The sequence below is a fragment of the Vanessa tameamea genome, chromosome 25 (assembly GCF_037043105.1).
Source record: "Vanessa tameamea isolate UH-Manoa-2023 chromosome 25, ilVanTame1 primary haplotype, whole genome shotgun sequence".
Classification (NCBI taxonomy): Eukaryota; Metazoa; Arthropoda; class Insecta; order Lepidoptera; family Nymphalidae; genus Vanessa; species Vanessa tameamea.
In genome coordinates, this window is record NC_087333.1 from 6,057,178 (window position 1) to 6,076,979 (window position 19,802).

The 19,802-nt window shown below is 32.6% G+C and overlaps 2 protein-coding genes across 2 annotated transcripts in view; one reads left to right on the top strand and one right to left on the bottom strand.

Annotated features, from left to right (window-relative positions):
• LOC113391499 (RNA-binding protein pno1) overlaps positions 1-19,802 on the top strand; it is a 269,552-nt gene that overhangs the window by 100,131 nt on the left and 149,619 nt on the right. The gene's annotated exons all lie outside the window — the stretch shown is intronic.
• Positions 9-13,307, bottom strand: LOC113391515 (uncharacterized). The gene is made up of 14 exons (XM_064219008.1): positions 13,289-13,307; positions 12,185-12,421; positions 11,083-11,155; positions 10,319-10,446; positions 9,557-9,628; positions 8,815-8,898; positions 8,071-8,116; positions 7,108-7,277; positions 6,060-6,127; positions 5,174-5,309; positions 3,961-4,070; positions 3,084-3,177; positions 2,387-2,518; positions 9-82 (listed from the first exon to the last, which is right to left on the bottom strand). The coding sequence occupies exons 1-14, from the start codon at positions 13,305-13,307 to the stop codon at positions 9-11; spliced, it is 1,443 nt and encodes a 480-aa protein (XP_064075078.1).

Below are 19,802 nucleotides of genomic sequence, written 5' to 3' on the forward strand. Positions count from 1 at the left end.
TTTGAAAGTTACGTTAATGGCATCGTCGGTAGTGCCGCCTCGTAGCCAGTTCTTATTGGTCGGGATCGAGTTGATGTTTTCACTGAAAGAGAAAATTAGATTAAAAAATTTACAAATACGACTCTCAAATATAATGAATTTATAATGTCCTCTTGGGGACCAAAACTACTAACGAGTTGCCGTTTAACTGTTTTACTATTCTACAAACAAAATGATCCCGCTTTGGACAATGTTGGATTATATAGGTAGGTATCTGGACATTGGCTTCAGACTTGGCCCCCAATAACGATTCAGCTGAAGTTTACTTTTAAGAATATAATCGGGACTTATCGAAAATGTTATTCAAAGTCAAATTGGCCCCCTGTCTGATGCCGACCATGAACATCATCATCATTCATCTCGTGGTCGGTTGTCAAGTCAAATGTCGTGATGAAAAATTGCATGTCAAATATTTAATTCAAATAAGCTCTAACAAGGACCTTTGAATCGTCATATTACAAGATTCATTTTAATATCAAGCTACTGTACCACCGGTTCGGAATGTTAATTCTACCGAAAACAACTAAATAGTTACTCTTTTTCAATAAAAAACAATTTACATGCAATAATGATATCAAACATTTATGTTATATTGTATGACCCGTAACGAATATCAACACCAAATTCTAATATCATTTTTATATATAATCCTGTACATTAAAATATTACGTATTTGTTTTTTTTTATATAAGCTTTAAAAGCTTTAGGCGAATGTACAATGTGTCATATGGAATCATATCATGTGCAAATCCAACAATCTGCACAGTAACGATGTAGGTTAAACTTCAAATCGACTCCCTAAAGAGATATTTGTCTAGGTCGTCGCTATTTTAAAGAAACATCGTAGTTAATTGGTGTTAAGAGATTTTTTTATCAATATTTAAACGAGTTTGAGTTTGATTACGAAGATAACCTCTTTAAAAGAGCTAAATTTGAAGAGTAATTTTGCTAGAATATTTTTAAGGGATAATATTTAACCGTCTGCTGCTACACACGCTAAAACTATTAATCACGTTAGAAATAAGTCATAGAGATTCCTATTTGAGATTTGACTCGTAATTAAGTTATACAGAGTTTACAGTACAGTCAGACAGGCGAAACGAAGCTGAACTGCTAATAAACCGTAAACTTGTACAAACTTCGTTAGCACACTGTTTACACGACGACGTCACTTTGATACTCGTTACAAAGCAAACAGACTAACAAACGAACTGAGATCACAACAACTCATCCCAGTATACTAAATTTTCCTTGAACGTCAATTTTTTTTAACATGTGACTATTTGTCGAAATTTGTTGGCGCATTGGTGTGTTGTAAGGAATGGTTATATTTTTTTGCAGTGTTAATGTCTATGGGCTGGTTGTGACTACTTACCATCAGGTGGTCCACTTTCCCTTCTGACTATCTATTTAAAAAAAAAATTTTTTATAAGGCAGTTCTCCCATGCTGAAAACAGGCTGAAATTTAGCATTTTTTTATAATCCTAACCATCACAAAATACTTAAAGCCAATGGTCTGCATCTGACTCCTCTGTATTATCAAATCGGATTACGAGATTGGAAATAGAGAATGGATATGTGACTGTGCACAGTATGTCTCCTACACTGTTGGTTAGAATCGGGTAAGAGAAGTTGCTGGCCAGTGATCTTCGGCTTAAAAAGGGATAATTATAAATAAATAACGAATGTGACGTCGAACACTGACGACATAGTCTTGAAAAAATCCATAATTATTATTAAGTATTATAAACTCGGATTTTTTTAGATAACCTCAAATCAATGTGTTGTACGACTTAAAAAACAACTTATTGTTATTTGACTGAACGAAGATTAATTTCAAAGTTGTTCAATATTCTAATTTAAAAAGTCAATTCTAATATCATTTGGTATTCTAATAGTTTTTACACAAACGTCCTTGATGATTCTTTTGAACTATAGACAATTACAATTTTAATGGTTATATTCATATTAATCTCCTCTCTTTCAGAGAGGGGAGGATTTTCAAGAAAAAAATCTAATGACTCCAACCTAACTTGTACTGAATACTTATACTCATTGATTGGTTACTCTGGAATCTTTGATACAAAAAATTGTATCAAAGATTCCCGAGTTCATGTATGTAAACGTCGAAACGGATTCGGGATTGCGGGATCCTTACAGCATCCCGAGTGACACTCGCTATAAATTAATTTATTCATTCACTCAGAAAAATACTCATCAGAATTATTTTTTTAAGGGCATATGCTTAGAGAGAATGTTAGAATTTTTTTAGAGCCGTTTTGAGGAGAAACCATGACTCCACATAATTATCAATTTTTATAACTGAAGCACATATTGCTCATCGTACCATTAGTCTCCTTTTTCGTGCTCTTTTTCCCTTCGTCACGCTCAATGTGTGCTGTGAACATTGCCTCCTTATAGTTTCCATAACCATCGCAATCAACGGCAGAACCAGTGCGGCATTTCTCACGGACACAGTCTTGAAAATATAACACTAATTAATGCAGCTATATTTTCATAAATAATAACATATTTAAAATGTGAGATGGACCAGCGGAGAAACACATGCTATTCAACTAAAAACAGAGTGAGGAAACCTGAATGATTTGAAATAATTTCAGGCATATTTGAATCCACCGACCTACCTCAGAGCAACGTCGTGAAATAAATATCCTCCTCAAGAGGAGGGGTGAATAAATACGTAATTGAAAACCTAGATCATTGATGATACTCTATGTAAAGGCAGATGTTACTCCAAGTGGGTAGTATCATAATTTAAACTGAATATTTATTACGTTGTAAAATTATTGTTATTTTAATATATTAACGTAAATAGTTTCAATATATTTCCATATTACCATAGAATGATACTGATAATTTTAAAATAAAAAATAAAAATTAGCATTTATACGCCCCTACAGTAAATTTTCACATACGACTTTGCATCAAAAATAACGAAATGTCAAAAATATGTAACATTACTGACCTCGAGCAGATTAACTTAGTTTACAATCAAACTAAACGTTAAAACTGGTAACACTCACCACAGTTCATATTTGACACTTCAACGCGTGGGACTTTGATGCCCTGAATAAACGTGCCGTCTTCAAGAGCGCAATAACACACGAATCTTCGACACTGTACGAACACAAAATCAATTGAAAGGAAGAAAGACTGAAGCGCCAATATGCTACTTTTGGAAAAGGAGGTTCAATGTTAAGTAAATAAAACTTAAATCTCGTAAGAACAATTTAGGTGCCTTAGCCTTTCTTATTTTCGTCTGACGATTAATAAAATACTAGCCACGCGGTTAGAATCGTTTCTAGCGTTACTGTTCCGTTTCTGTCTGTCATAGCATGACCATATATAATCTATGATCTTTCTCAATAAATGTTCTAACAGCCGATCAGGCTGGTAGTTCCTGAGATAAGCGGGTTCAATCATACAAACCCTTCAGCATTATTATATTAGTTACACGTATTATATTTATTCATCACATATATATATATAACATATTTATAATATAGTATATTTGATGGCGGGGCTTTGTGCAAACCCGTCTGTTTTAAATATATATGTTTATTTGTGTACTGACAAATGGACCACCACAGCACGTTGGCGCTGTTAGAAATTTTAATCATTCCTGACTCCGCCAATGCACCACTAACCTCGGGAGAGAAGATGATATGTCCCTTATGCATGTTAAATTGGCTCACTCACCCTTCAAACCACAACACAACAATACTGAGTACTACTGTCTTTTTATGTTCACAAATATCAGACGTACGTGTTATAATAATTACGTATTAACAACGACAGAAAAATATCCAAAATTTCAACTTGACACACAAAATCACCAAGCAATGTAACTACAATTGTTATCCAAACTATATTGCTGATTGAATTGAAAATACGAAATACTTGAACGGGCGCGTAGAGCCACAGGGGGGTGCATTGTGGTGCATTGTAATGTAGATGACCGTCTTTTCCGTATTTTTTCTTAAAATACTTCAACTCCCGTTTGCATGGCTCTGTAAAAAAATATGAAAATCTTAGATACGGGTGTACTTTGTCCTAAATGGATAGATACTTTCGTTTCGGAGATATAATTTCTTGTGTTATTGAATTCAGAGCGACAGGTGCTTATATTACTTGATAGCAGGATATTACATTGTGCAAGCCCGTCTGTGTAGGTATCACCCACTCATCAGATATTCTACCGCCAAACAGTATTGTTGTGTTCCGGTTTGAAGGGTGAGTGAACCAGTGTAACTACAGGCACACGGGACATAACATCTTAGTTCCCACGGTCGGTGGCGCATTGGTGATGTAAGGACTGGCTAATAATTCTTACAGCGCCATTTTAAGGGCGGTGGTGACCACTTACCATCAGGTGACCATTTACTCGTCCGCCTATCTATATCATAAAAAAATATGTACTGGCTAGGATTTTGTTTTATAATATGTACTTAATCATATTATTCCAATAATTACTAAGCATTTAATTGTGTTCTTCCAAACGTTAAATAATAAATTGATGATACATAGCCAGAATTATTCAACTAATCAAACTGTGACTACGCAAATCTTGGAAAAGAGTATCTACTGAGTTTCTTGGCGGTTCTTCTCGGTAGAATCGACATTCCGGTGATAAATACGTTTAATACAGTATTGTAAAATGACAAAAGTGCTTGTAAAAGTCTAATTGATTAAAGTATATGTTTGTGTGTCTAGCCGAAGTTATATATATATGTAATTATGTATATATTATTTGGGACTGGCGTAAATACGTATATATATTTTTTAAAGACCTGTCATAATAATTATAATATGGGAGAGATTGAAAAATATATATGCTGGAGAATTATTATAGAGCTTGAATCTTCAATTTGTTACACTGATCTGACTGACTGATGATTACAAACTCATATTTTGATTTGATTTGTAATGATGGATGGATTGTGTGAAAGAGGATATGGTTAGAAAGAATGTTACTTGTGAGATGACGTCCGACAGAGAAGTATGTAAGAAGAAAACATGCTGCGCCGACCCCGAGTAAAATTGGGATAAGGGCAGGAGGATGATGAATGCCGTGAATGAACACGAATATTGAAGGATTCAGTTTGGTACCAACCGTTGGCCTCTAGCAGTCTTTCCTCACGCTTTCGTCTGACACCAGCTGATGTTTGGACCGAATGGATATCCTGACAAACTCCCTGTCTGCACACGAGGCCATCATCACAGCCCGGCTCCAAGAATTCCTCTTCAACCTAAATTATTTAATTAAGAACTTATTTTATATTCACGTATTTAATCGTATTTATTTATCGTAACGATAAACCTAAATCATTTTTTATTGTAATTAATGTGTTCATGTTCATGTGCTCAGCGGTAAAGGTAAACGTAGTGGGGAAACCTCGATGTGTCGGAGGAAATTAGTCCACACATGTGTGACTGTGTATGTGTGCCTAGAAAATCGAAAAACCCAATTAAGACAGGCTGATTTTTTTTACCTTTATTTTGTATAGTTATTTCCGTTTGTGGATATGTAACTATCGTATTAAATATTACGGCTCAAATATATTAAATTAAAATCTGTCTATACGTATACAAATATCGCTATTTTTTACCATTATACTCAGCGTATTTCAGAGGCGATTTTTGACTAAGATTATCATTCAAAATATTTCAACTTGTAACGCATAATATGTTATTAATTAAATATAAATATATATTATTATTAGTTGAATTACCTATTTTGTTAACACTCTATGCCAACTAAACTTATGACAGGACGGTGATTAGCGCAAAGACGACAGTATCACTACCGAAAATATATAAAATAAAAGCTAGGCGGGTGCCTGCTTTTCTATGTTACAGAAACCAGTTCTAAAATTATTAAATAGGTATAATATTTTTACAAAAAAAAATTAAAGAACACTTACAAAACAAAAAACAAATAATTTAAAAAGGTAAAATATTAGATTATGTAGAAAATTAATCACTTGTTTTATAATTACCTCCATCTCTTTTGTGCCATTCACGTTATGAACGAATTTTTTAAACTCTGCACACTTTTGATTTAGTTCTGAAACGGAGAGTTTGTATAACAAACATGTCTTATTCCTTAAATTGTAAGACCAGAAAATAATCCACAACGGAAACTCAGCTGGCTTTCTTTTTTTTTATTTAATTCGAAGACAAAGAAATACTTTGACGGGTTTACATGTACACTTGAATTACTCGATAACTCACACTAAATATCTTGGGTGATTTTTAGGCAGAACTCGATAATACCTTGTATCTTGGGTAAACATGTTTTATAAAATAAATAAAAATAAATAAATATTGGACAACATCACATACATTACTCTGATCCCAATGTAAGTAGCTAAAGCACTTGTGTTATGGAAAATCAGAAGTAACAGACAAGACAACATAGAAAACAAATTAACTTTTTCTACATCGACTCGGCCGGGCATCGGGATATCGGAGTGGCGTACCCATGACTACTCGACCACGGAGGTCGTCATAATTTGACGCTCGATTTTAAAATAAAATCAATCAATAAATAATTGAATTTCTTGTATTTTAAATACGATTTAAGTTTATTGTACATTTGAAAATAGGTTTTCGATTGAGTCATAATTTTAAGCAACACAGTTTCTTGGTCTAATATGGCTTTTAATATAACAGCGTTTGATATTATTACTACTAAAATTAGTGAAAATGTCTAAATTAGAAAACTCCTTGTTATATGCATTAAGAATTCATTTTCTAAACTTTTCTCGTAGGTATTTAATATATATCGGATTCCATACAGCAACGGCGTATTCAAGCTGTGGTCTAATTAACGATTTAAAAAGGTAGACAAGAGTGGATGGATGTTTAAATTCAGTAGAGGACCGCATGACGAAACTGTACATTTGGAAGGCTTTACTAATAATGTTATTTATATGAGTATCAAAGTGTAGCTTATTGTCTATTGTTATACCCAAATCTCTGATACTTTGCACTTCATCTATATTCGTATTGTACCAATATTTGTCTTGAAATAAATAAACTCACGATGATAAGTACTGCATTTTCCACAACAATTGCACAGCTCCTTATCTGGAAGATAAGCACCGAGCGGACACTCGTCCTCCTTCACGAGACCGCCGCGGCACTCGAAGCCTCGGCATGATATGGGACAGTCGCTGCCACCTGATGGCGGTTCGAAACGGAAATTGCGACGGCTACAAAAAACATGATGAAAACAGTTTTTAAGTAAACATTATAATGATAGTGTTCGATGTAAGTGCCGTTACACATATTATTCCATTCTTTACCATTATTTACCCCTTGAACCTTGAGATCTAAGATGTTATGTCCTTACACTGGCTCACTCACCCTTCAAACCGGAATACAATAATGTGTACTGTTGTTTGGCGGATGGTGATATGTGATGAATGGATGGTACCTACCTAGACAGCTTGCACAAAGTACCACCACATTTTCATCAAAATTGAAGTCTCAATTAGAATATGCAAAGGCCAAAACATTCACTTGCCATCAAGTATTGTTTCGAATAATGACGTCATCTCTTGTGGCATGTGCTTGTTGTCGCTTAAAGCATAACGACGTACTGCTACACCATATATGTCATTGGTTTGATGGTATGTCATTATTAAGGGGGAGTTTTCCTGCCACAAGATAAAAATACCTTCGATATTTGCTATTTACAATGTACGAATCGCCTTCACTTCCGAAGCGGGCTTAACGCTTATCTACTTTCGAAATAATCAAATATTCTTATTATCTTAGTCCAAGTATTCTTAATAGAAAACCTCAACTTTTTGGTCACTCGGTTGGATTTGTAGTAATTCAAATCTTTATTCTTCTTAATGATATGTTTGACTGTCACCTAACAACGATGCAACGTTAGCAAACAGATCGCTAATGTCTCACACTTCATCTCACAAAATATACATAGGAGCGCTGAATATAAACTAATAGAAGAATACTTTAGATCGTATACTTTTTACTTACACACTTAGCGTATCTGTCGGCAATGGGGGGACAGTTACAGGAACACCTGGAAATAACGTTCAGGTGATCTTCAAAGTATATATTTTTACTTTCTACTTGTTTATGGTGCTAAATTTATATATATTTGATGGCATAAGTTGAGCAACAAATAATCAATTTATCCAATCAATCCAGTATTGCTAAATTTTAAAGTTAATATTAAAGTCCAGCAGGACCGGATTTGGAGGTCTGGAGACCCTCGGTACCTCTATGGGAGGGCGCCCCTCTTGTGGAGTTGCCCCGGTTCCCCTCCCTAAATCCGGTCCTGAAGTCCAGGAGATAATAATTATGACTACAATTGCAATACAATACTTATTTATCATTAACTTCATTTTTAATTTTGCTTTTATGAGTTTATAAAACTAAGACGGAAGATAAAAACTAGACTTAAAATATCACATTAAATCCTCTTTTTTTCTGTTCTACATGATGCCTAAGGTGACAAAGGTATGTAACCAGTTCAGTTTAGAGATTTCGTGATAAATAACTAAGAAATTGGCTCTTGGATGACACCCTAATAAATTAAAATGGGTTGAATTAGAATTCGTTGATTATACACAGTTGTCGTTCTTGGTGTCTTACGTTAAACATTTAAATGATCGTCATGAAAATTTGCCAATAAGATAAATGAATTAAAAAAAAGATCTTGAAATAGATAACATTTAAGTCAAATAGCGTAAGTATTTGATCTAATTTTATCCTTACATCTCCGGAGGATTTGGTCACAACGAAGTGCCCTCATTTCTTGCTCTGGGTGACCCCAATATGGATTGCAGCCCGCTCTGAAATCTGAATATTGATGTTCAAAGGAGTACCGTTCATATGTTATTTACCAATGGGGGCAATGATCATCTTCAATCTGGGACTATTAATCACTTGACCAATTAAATGCAATTTATTCTACTTCTAAAAGCAGGAATGTGGTCAGTTCAACGAACGTCGGTGATCAGTATCGCCCTTACACATTGGGATTGTACGAAATATAAATCATTCCTTAACACTGCAAAGAGTTCGTTGTACCTAACCCAATGGGCTTAACTTTAATTTGTCCATTTGAGTTTACCCTACCACTAATTTACACAAGTTTAGGTTGATCATCAGTTACCGCGATCACTTACAATTCAGACAACATTGAAATCAGTTTGATTTGCATTTCAGACACAAACCAAGCCTATATTACATTATAGTATTGGCATATTTTTTTCGTGTGGTCTAAGTGCATTGGAAACAGTTATTTTTTATAATACACAATAGGCCGACGGGACAATGTGCCACCTGGCACGTGGTCATCACCATCCATAGACATAGGCGATGTAAGCAATATTAAACATTCTCTATATAGCCCATAGCCCACACCTTGGGACCTAAGATGTTATGTCCATAGTGCCCGTAGTTACACAGGTAGTGATGGGGTGTTAAAACATAACCATCATTTTGGGATCCTTACCAATAGTCGTGACTGGTAAAAATTCTTCAGAGTCGAAATTATACTCGTCTTCAACACACGACTGGTCTAATTCTAAAACGAAATAGATATTAATGACTTACTTATATAGAAAATAATGAATTCTTTAATCAGAGTGAGTAAATAGGAAATGCATCTTTGTAGTATGTACAACCTACTCCAACAGAAGTAGTACAAACAGACAAACCTTAGATTTATATAGACTATGTGATGTGATATTATGCACTAGAAACAGTTATTTATGAATATTTATTTATTTTAAATACAAAACAATTCCACTTATTAACTTCACCGACATTTAATACGCCATTTTTTCACGAATACTTGATTATTTAAGATCTCGACCAATAATGATATCATGTCAAAACACCGCCAAAATTTTTATTTTATCTGTATTTTTATGGCATATGTTGGCGGACGAGCATATGAGCCAGTTGATAGTTCCTTACATCGCCAATGTGCCACCAACCTTGGGTACTAAGAAGTTATGTCCCTTGTCCCTGTAATACACTGGCTCACTCACCCTTCAAATCGGAACACAACAATACTGAGTACTGTTGTTTGACGGTAGAATAGGTGATGAGTGGGTGGTATCTAATCAGGCGGGCTGGAACAAAGCCCTACCACCAAGTGAAACTCTGTACTCATACTTTGGTTGGAATATTCTGTCCTGGTCTTCGTCCTGGGCAAAATTCTGTCTAATGGATGGGATATTATTAATCAATTACATATTTGACAAATTACCTCTGTAAAAAACACAGTCGTCACAGCAGTGACACTGACTATAATCAGCGGGTATAAGCATCGCCCTCCACTTGCCGTATTTCTTGTCACAGTAATTGCGGTATTCTGAGGGATGCACTTTGCGCTCCCTGGGTACGTGAGCGAAACGTTTGGTGACAAAATATTAAATGAAATTAATGAATCTTTAAGACTATATCTATCTATCTATCTTTAATCTATATTAGACTATATTTGCCAATAAATACTGATTGATCTCTTTTTGCCCATTATTATTATGACATTCGAAAGAAGATGATTTTATTTAACTCCGTACGTAGGGGTCTACCTACCCTACTCTACCTCGGCCTAGGTTAGGCTGGCAGATATCGAAGCTCCCTTCTCAACTCAGACATATCCTCATAAACAGCAACAGCTAACTGGTTAATTTGTCTTAATCTATCAAGGTCAAGAAAAAATTGTCGTTTTTTCACTAATCACCCCTTACAATACTTCATAGAGTTTCTGAATGTCATTCCTTGTCACTTATATTTAATAGTTAATTTGTAACTTTACAAATTTATGCTCTAATTAATAGCTTTCATCGTTACAGTAACACGAAATCATTCGAGCTAATATTGCGTTGTAGGAGGGAGGGGAGGGAGCTAAGAGCTGGTGAACAGTAATGAGTTATCAGGTATTTAATCGTATTATTTACCTCTTGTCCAGCGGTGGGATAATTGCGGTCAGATAATATTATTGATTAGTGCTTAAAAAAATATACTTACACACAGGAGTCACGGAATAATTCACACTCGGTGCGATTGTTGAAGCGTGGACATTGAGGGCAGAGTTGGTAATCTACGAAATGTCTTATATATTAAATGTAAAAAAATTTAAATACCACAGAGATAGTATTGACTCTTCAGGTTAAATATTTATATGTCTTTCGTTGGGTATTCAAATTTTGTTTGCAAGATATGCGTGATTTTTTGGATAAAATATTTCTTTACATAAAAGTACGTACAATAAAATAAGTTTAAATTCTGTTATTACTATAAAGTTATTATCTAGTTATCTAATCACAAAACCAATGAGATTTGGACATAGACAATTTTACTCCTTACTAATAGTTATATTCCTAACAGTATACACGTACTACCTAGTCAGAATAAAGGAAAATAGAATGAATTTGAATGGCTATAATATAATCTCTTATCAGAATAATACATTAACAATAATAATTCGATTTTCAAAAGTTTTCAGTCATTCAAGAATCGATTCGCTTTTGTTACGGACTTTATATATTTAGATTTTGATACATTGTTTATTAAACCGAATATATACAATACTTTAATAAATCACAAACTATATCCTACAATTATTATTTATCCTACAATAATTTGTATTTTTAGTATTTGAATTGATTATTTCCGGTTACATTTAAATATTTATTTAATGAATAATATGGTTTTTATTTTGACTAGAAATTAATCTTATAATTAAAGCCATTCATTTGGCTAGATACGAACAAGAAAGGTGTGCTGACATATAATTATAAAAATAGTAAGTGATTTTAATTATAATTAAAATCCTAACGTCGAAAAGTAAAGTGTATTAGTGCAAAATAAAGTGTTGTGCAGTTTGAGTGATTAAAATAATAAGGCCGAAACACTTTGCTTACGGATGGCAGAAATATCTACCAAATCTGGTACTTCCGTCTGGTCTGGGGACTTCGAAGTCGCATGTATGTGACAATTATCTCGAAACATATCTTTGTGACAGATGCCTTTACGAACGACTCCAAAGGCTCATAGTTCGTGGCCACAACCATACAATCATAGCAACCGCAGCAGCATTCATATAATAAAACTTTGAGAATCGATTTACCGTAAGTACTTCTACATATCGGCCTGACTGTCCGTCTACTTGGAAACTGAACCAGTGATCGTTCCGGACTTTTCTGTTCACACTTCTCATAGTCAATATCGAAATCATTGTTCCGGACGAGAGATAGGATTTCCGTTTCGCGCCAATATTCGCTTGTGTCTTGACTACGGTCTATCAACATTATGAATGGGAGAAACTGAAAGATAATAACTACATTAATTTTACCGCTGAAAGTACCTATATAAAATAACGGCGAATTTTTAAAACCAATTCCTAAAACAGTTGGTTTAAATACTAAGCACGATGTTATATTCTTATCCCAAAAGCAATAAAAATAAGTCTCGTGAACAAGACATCCGTAGATAATATCGAAATATTGAGCTCCACCAAATAAAAATTATAAACATGGTAAATATCCCGTATTAAACACTTGTAGTAAATAAAATTAAAAAAAAATCTAAAGTGGTTAAGAGGACAGTCCTTGCGGAACGCCTAAATAGCGCTTACTATTTTCGAAATATCTTAAAACTGGAGCATTGATTATGGATAAAAAAATACATTCAGTATCTCAATAGATATATCTCAAGTTTCACCGCGTGATATTTATAAAATTTGTATCAATAACCTGGTAAATTAATCGTCAACATCACTCCAAACACTGAAATCGACCTTTTCTATTAACATTTTTTAAGCTATTTAGCGGCTAGTTTATACATGTATTTTTGGTTAAATGGGGACACAAAAGTGTAAACAATAAGTTCACCGTGTTCAATTTCTATTATATCTCACAATATTATAGTAATTTTTATTTAAATATTGCTTACTTTTTGGCATTCGGCGTCCATACATTTTAGTATGGAGAAAATAATTTGACGGTTTTGACTTATTATTCGACATCGCTGTCAATAAATTTTCAGTCCCTCCCCAGAGCCCAAGGTGAGAGCACGTCAATTTTTATTTCGAGCCGACTCTTATAATTTCGCAAAACGTCTACGCACACATAGACAAGTTAGCATAAGGGTGGGGCGCGAGTGTCGTGGGACGCAATTGTTAATTTTTACTTTTCAAGAAACCAGATGAACTCAGTAAGTAAGTATTACTAACCGGTTATTGTTTTCCTCATCTTTGCTTCTATCTATTTAATTTCTATCTAATTCAGAATTAAATGGGAAAACGTAAAGAAAATTATCGAACACATAAAAAAATAAAGGAATAATTAAAAAATAAACAGTATGTAACAATTAAAAAAAAATTCTGTGAAAATTTTAATTGTCTAGATTCATGACATACAGCCTGGTGACCGACAGACGTACGGACAGACAGAGGGACGGACAGTGGAGTCTTAATAATAAGGTCGCGTTTTTACCCATAAGGTATGAAACCTTAGAAACACTACTTACCAATTTTTTAAGTAAATTTTTTACCTTAGGTTAGTTCGTAATTGTAAGTAGAATTGTTATGTTTTTTACAAAATGGTGATGATTGATTAATATTAACATTGTTTAATTTGAGTTTCAATTGTTATATTTGTGAAACTAATTTAGATTTTGTATATGTATAGTTGTATTTTAATTTTGTGTAAAGGCATCGGGTGCATTCGGACAGTTAGACACTGGGTATATTCGTACGCGTACGAATGTGCCCCCTTAAATTTCATTAACCACCAGTATATCAAAATTATTTTTTATGAAATAAAATGCATAAAAACATATCTTCCTATAACACCAGAAGTCGTAAGACAATAATAATAGTAATTCATAGGAATCTGAAGGATCGTTGTATTATCAAAGATTGTACAACGATGCCATACAATATTATTGTAAACATCTCATATATACTGATTGTAAAGTTTAGAATAATCAAAAAGTAAACGAAGGATGAACGGTTTTATTTTTGTTATTTTTCTCAGGAAAGATTTATCGACCATTAGTCAAGGCACATATTATTAAGTTAGTTCTTTAATAAATAAATATTTTTGTAATAATTAATAAAAATTTAACGATTTTAATTGGTTTTTTAATTACCCTATATGAATCTACCCCATGGTGTACGAAAGTACCCCATTTATTTTACATTTACAACAGTGAGTATTCCTACTTTATTAAAAACATCCCGAAGAGAGTCTCTAGCTCCAAGATTATAAATAGACCGGTTTGCTCTCTTTTGTAAAATAAAAACAGATTCAATATCTGCAGCATTACCCCAAAGTAATATGCCATATGAAATAATACTGTGAAAATAACCAAAATATACTAGACTAGCGGTACCAATATTAGTTAGTTGTCTAACTTTTCTAACCGCGTATGCTGCGGAGCTGTCAGAGACGATAAATGAGGACTTCACTGAAGTTTGGAATCCAATGCTATTCCCAAAAAAAAACCGTAGTATTGGCTACATCAAGACGGCCACCATTTAAAGATATATTATAATTTTGCTTTCTAAAATTTGGTAGGGTAAAAACTACACATTTTGTTTTTTGAGTATTCAAAACTAAATTATTTACTGTAAACCAATCGTGTATCTGTGATAATGCACCGTTCACATCGTCATAGTCAGTTTTTTCCTGTCTACCTTAAAAATCAGTGAAGTATCGTCAACAAACAACATTATATCACAAATACCTTTAACATAAAAAGGAAGATCATTTATATATACTACAAATAGAAAGGGACCCAAAATTGATCCTTGTGGAACACTCATTTTTAACGTAGATCCAGAAAACTTTATGCCATTAATGAAAACTTGCTGGACTCTTTGACTTAAATATGAAGCAATGAGATCAAGAGCTTTACCTCTAATACCGTAGTATTTGAGCTTATAAAGAAGCGTCTCGTGTTCTACACAATCAAATGCTTTAGACAAATCACAGAATACTCCAATAGCATTCTGTGATTTTTGTCAAGCATCGTAAATATGTTTAAGAAGTGCTATTCTCGCATCAGTTGTCGAGCGACCTCTTGTAAAATCGAATTGCTCACTATGAAAAATAGTATTTGTACCGAAATGGACTAGAAGTTGATTTAAAATATTTTTTTCGAATATTTTACTTAAAAATAGAATATTGAAAAAAATTATATTTAACTCCGTTATTTATATTTAAAAATTTAAGAAGTGATTATTTAATGTGTCTTTACTTTAATTTAATTCGGTATATCTACCAACCTTAAAATATCAAGAAAATAATTATTATTATTTAGTTAGACGAGCTTTCGTCTAACACAACTCATTGAAACAATAAAACTCATAATGAATATTTGGCATCTTAATGCACTCTGACCGCACCCTATGCTAACAAATAATTTATAATTGTGTTTGCGAGTGACAACCTTATAGCTAATACATTACTCGTAATTAAATGTATTTTTATAAATCCTACGTTATGAACGCGCAATGAAAATTTAATTTATTCGTTACACCGAAAACAAGCAACTAATTATCTCCGGGGATGCGTACGATACACTGCACAATGCAACTGTATTATTGAAAAGTACCTATGTGTGTGTTCTAAAATAAATTCCCACGCTTACAAACTACGCTCTTAAAGTTTGAAAATTTTATAATTTTTATAAAAGTTTTCGATTTTATTTTCAATCATACAAATTTTCATCATTCGATCAAATTCTGAAAAAAGCTTACATAAAACCTCAAGAATCCCTATTAATATTTTTCTGTGTCATAAAAGTATTTAAACTATTTTTAAAAAGCAATACAAATAAAAGCAAATATTTATTTATACCATGTAAAATAACTTTATTAATAAATTGCACCGTTGCGAAACCGGGGTTGTTAGTTACAAAAATAATAAAAGAATATTCCATTACAATGCTTTAATGATTGATGTTAAGTATACGAATGTTATGCTTTTTACCTTTAAATGTTGATTTGTAGTTTTATTCTCATATGTACCTCGATGACTCAAAGACAGCATTGGAACTTTACTATTTGCTAAACAACTAGGAAATAATAACACTAATATAATATAATAAATCATAGTACTGTTATTTTATTCAAGTTTATTTGAAAAGTATGAATGACATCTTCTGTGACAGATGTTTGACAGAGTTTTTTTATAAATCTGTCGAAAAAAATGGATTGAGAATAATTTTAGCGAACAGTTATAGCCATACAAATAATTATAGAACTTTGTATGATTGTGTTTCAATAAATTGTATTGTAAAAAAAGTATTTTTTTAAATCTGTAATTATAAGCGATTGAGTCTGGATCCAGGACATCTTCCTTTTTGACGTAATTAAATAGATTAGATTACCTACTCCTCATATACCTCTTTATGTATTTATTTTCTACTATCTGGGGAAAAGAAGTAATGTAAAATTTAAAAATAATTAATTATATGCATTTCAATTTTCACAATTCACTATATATTATCAAAAATGTGGTTTATGTTTAACGTTTATCTGCTCTGTACTAAATGTCTCAGTTCAGATTAAAAAAAAAAAGCAGATGGAGAGCGCGGAACTCTTATTAACCTTCATATTGAAGCGAAAATCAAAAGCGAAAACCAAATCTCTCATCAGCCGGTTTCGGTCTCATCCGCTCACAGCCCGGTCAGATTCAAATATTTCGAGTATTTGTTATGTGCATGGTTATCTCGCGTGCGGGGTTCGCTATCACTCAGAACGCACAATAAGATTCGATTTTGTGGTAAGAAACGGCCGTACATCTGCTACCTACACTAGTAGTGTATACACCCATCAAATGATCCACTTCCAGGTTAGACACATGCAGGTTTCCATACAATGTTTTCCTTCACCTCCGAGCACGAGATGAATTAGTGGTGTTTGTAAATAAAACAATATTCGTTTAAATTTATTTATTATCATAATTTAATTATTACAAAATCCTGTTCATTTCATGGCAGTGCATCCATAATACATTGATGAGCAATTTTTAATTATTTTGTTATTATTGACATTCAAATATCATCGCTTAATTCTTGAGTAGGAACTATTGAATAATTATTGCCACAATAAAAAAAACATCACTAAAAAAGTTAATTACCCGATAATTTATTTGATACAACATGTGCACAGTGTTGCAATTATTACTTAATTTAACCAAATGACATATGATATTTGTAAATAAAAAAACATATAAATACACAATTAACTTTTAATGTTAAAATAATATCTGATCGGTATCGTGTACAAAATTAATATAATTTAGGTCAGTCATTTGACAGATACTAGTCAAATATCTAAATAAAATAATAACAAAAAATATATATATCTGTATAAAAGGAAATGTAATTTTAACGATACACCAAAATATACAGCCTATTCCAACCATAAGTAGACAAAACCTATATAGACAACATTTGACATCGAATTGACGAAATATCATGAAAAAAATTGTACGTCGATGAAGCTGTCGTCGGAATTATGGGACTAAAATTAAAGTGGATATAAGTAGTCAGTAGAATAGTGTTGTAATATTTATAATAAAATAAGGAATAAAGATAAACAAACCTTAAATTTACGTACTCCTTTTAATTTGCTAGTAGCCCAACATTATTATACTAACAGTTCTTGATTAATATACATAAATTCTAGATATATCTTTACTTATGAATGTCGCTGGGCTACTAGCAAATTAAAAGGAGTACGTCAAATTAAGAGTTGTTTAACCTTATTCTGTCTTTGATTGGAATACGCTATAAATAAAGTTTACCCAACTAATCAAGACGACTTATTCACACATCGACAAATCGTATTAATCACGAATCGATTTACAAATGTTTTGTACAAATTATCTGTAATTCGAATAATATTTTGACAGATCTGACGCATGAAATAATTTGCCTAATAAATTTATCTAGTTGTTTAAAAAGCTAATTAGACCGACATTAATATAATATTTATGACTAGTAAAAACAATTTTGATATAAAACTCGACAAAGTCATATGAAGTCATAAGGCCATACTGTCATAGTTTAAAACATTGTTTAGTGTTTAGGTGAACAATGTTTTCTCTCTCTCTGTCAACATGATTTGACATAAGAAAGAAGGAGACATAGCATTGTTTAACTAACCGTACCAAATAACATTTACATGCAAAGTCGGTAATGTTTTAAAAATATAGTGTATAACATCTGTAGTCTCATGTTGATCATAAAGGTTACTTCCATCTGACAGCCAACTCAAGCATCGCGCGCGCTCATTGGTCCAATCAAACATCGTACTCCCCGGCTTCCTGTTACACACTTCCGTCCCTTATTACGAAATCACTTCCACATTTTGCAGGAAAGCGAGAAAAAACTACAGATCGAAAACTATCGGATGATATAATTAAGACAAATATTAAAAATGAAATTGCTTAATATCATTCTTACGTTTTTGGTATGTTAACGCAAAAATAATCAAACCATTATTTAGAGACTCTACAGACGTCGAGTTAAAAAAAACAACAAATTTGTCGATTCTCTTGTACGCATAATTAATTATCTAAAGGATTTTGCTAGAGACTTAAAATATGACATTGAATGTAATTAAAAAATGTACACATGAAATTTAGTCTACAAATGTTTCGAACAATATCTTGTAAAAAAAAAGAGAAAAGAACTATTGCCATCTCTTTCTTACGAATTGAAAATGAAGAGTGCGTCATACAATTTAGAAGAATTAAATTAGAGTCAGATATTCTGTACAACGGAATCGACATCATTGATTTGTAAATATTCTCTAGTTCAGTTGACTTGACTTTGCCTACCTAAACATTGTATTCAATGAATCCAATCACCAAACGGTAATAAAAATTTGAATACAATACTATAACATGTATAATAATATAAATTGTTTTTGTAAAACTCCGCCCCCAAATAATTAAAATTAAATATAATAATAGAACCACCCACATCTACGTAACGTCACCCTCCAATGGCAACATCGTAAAACACAAATAGTGCAAGAAAAAAAGTATAAAGGCTATTCAATACAATTCTTAGTTTAATGGCTTTTAAGTGTGCCGACGGGGCACAGATATTTCGCTAATGAGATTGATCGGTGCGGTTGAGATAACTAAATTAAAAAGTCAAATAAAATTTTAAAGAAAAGACATTTTAAAAAAAATTAGTAATACCATTTAACACAAATACCAACTAGAAGCATTATTAACAATAAAATATACTATAGAAATAAACGTAAACTCAAAATATCTTAACACGTGTGTTAACCAGCGCTAACGCAAGCGAATTTTTGACATTGACATTTGCAGAATTCGTTATTCAAAATGGCGACGAAAGTTTTTCGATGACGAAATCTTTAATTGACATTTTGTTTCGGTCGCTAAACAAAATTTCTTAGCAATAGATTATTTTGCTATCTTTCTTAAACTATTTTGAAACCTATATAAATATAGAAAAAGTCGAAACCTATATTTAGAATGAATAACTGGAATGATTTAAAATTTAATGAGATCCACGAAAAAAATCAGTAACAACTATTTTAATTTGAAGAGGCTAATAAAACTTGCTTAGGAAAAGCTGTAATCCAATGAGCTTTGTCAAAGCGATTACCAGATTAGGGCAGTAGAAACACAAAGTTCTGTTAAAATGGTTAGAGATTTTCGAGTATTGCGCACAATTTGGGAGCTCAGAAACTA

Excerpts from the sequence above, each read along its gene's own strand:
- LOC113391515 (XM_064219008.1), bottom strand. Across the intron at positions 6,128-7,107 it reads AAAATGCAGTACTTATCATC|AACTAAATCAAAAGTGTGCA; the intron begins GTGAGTTTATTT and ends TCTCCGTTTCAG. Across the intron at positions 4,071-5,173 it reads AAGACTGCTAGAGGCCAACG|AGCCATGCAAACGGGAGTTG; the intron begins GTTGGTACCAAA and ends ATTTTTTTACAG.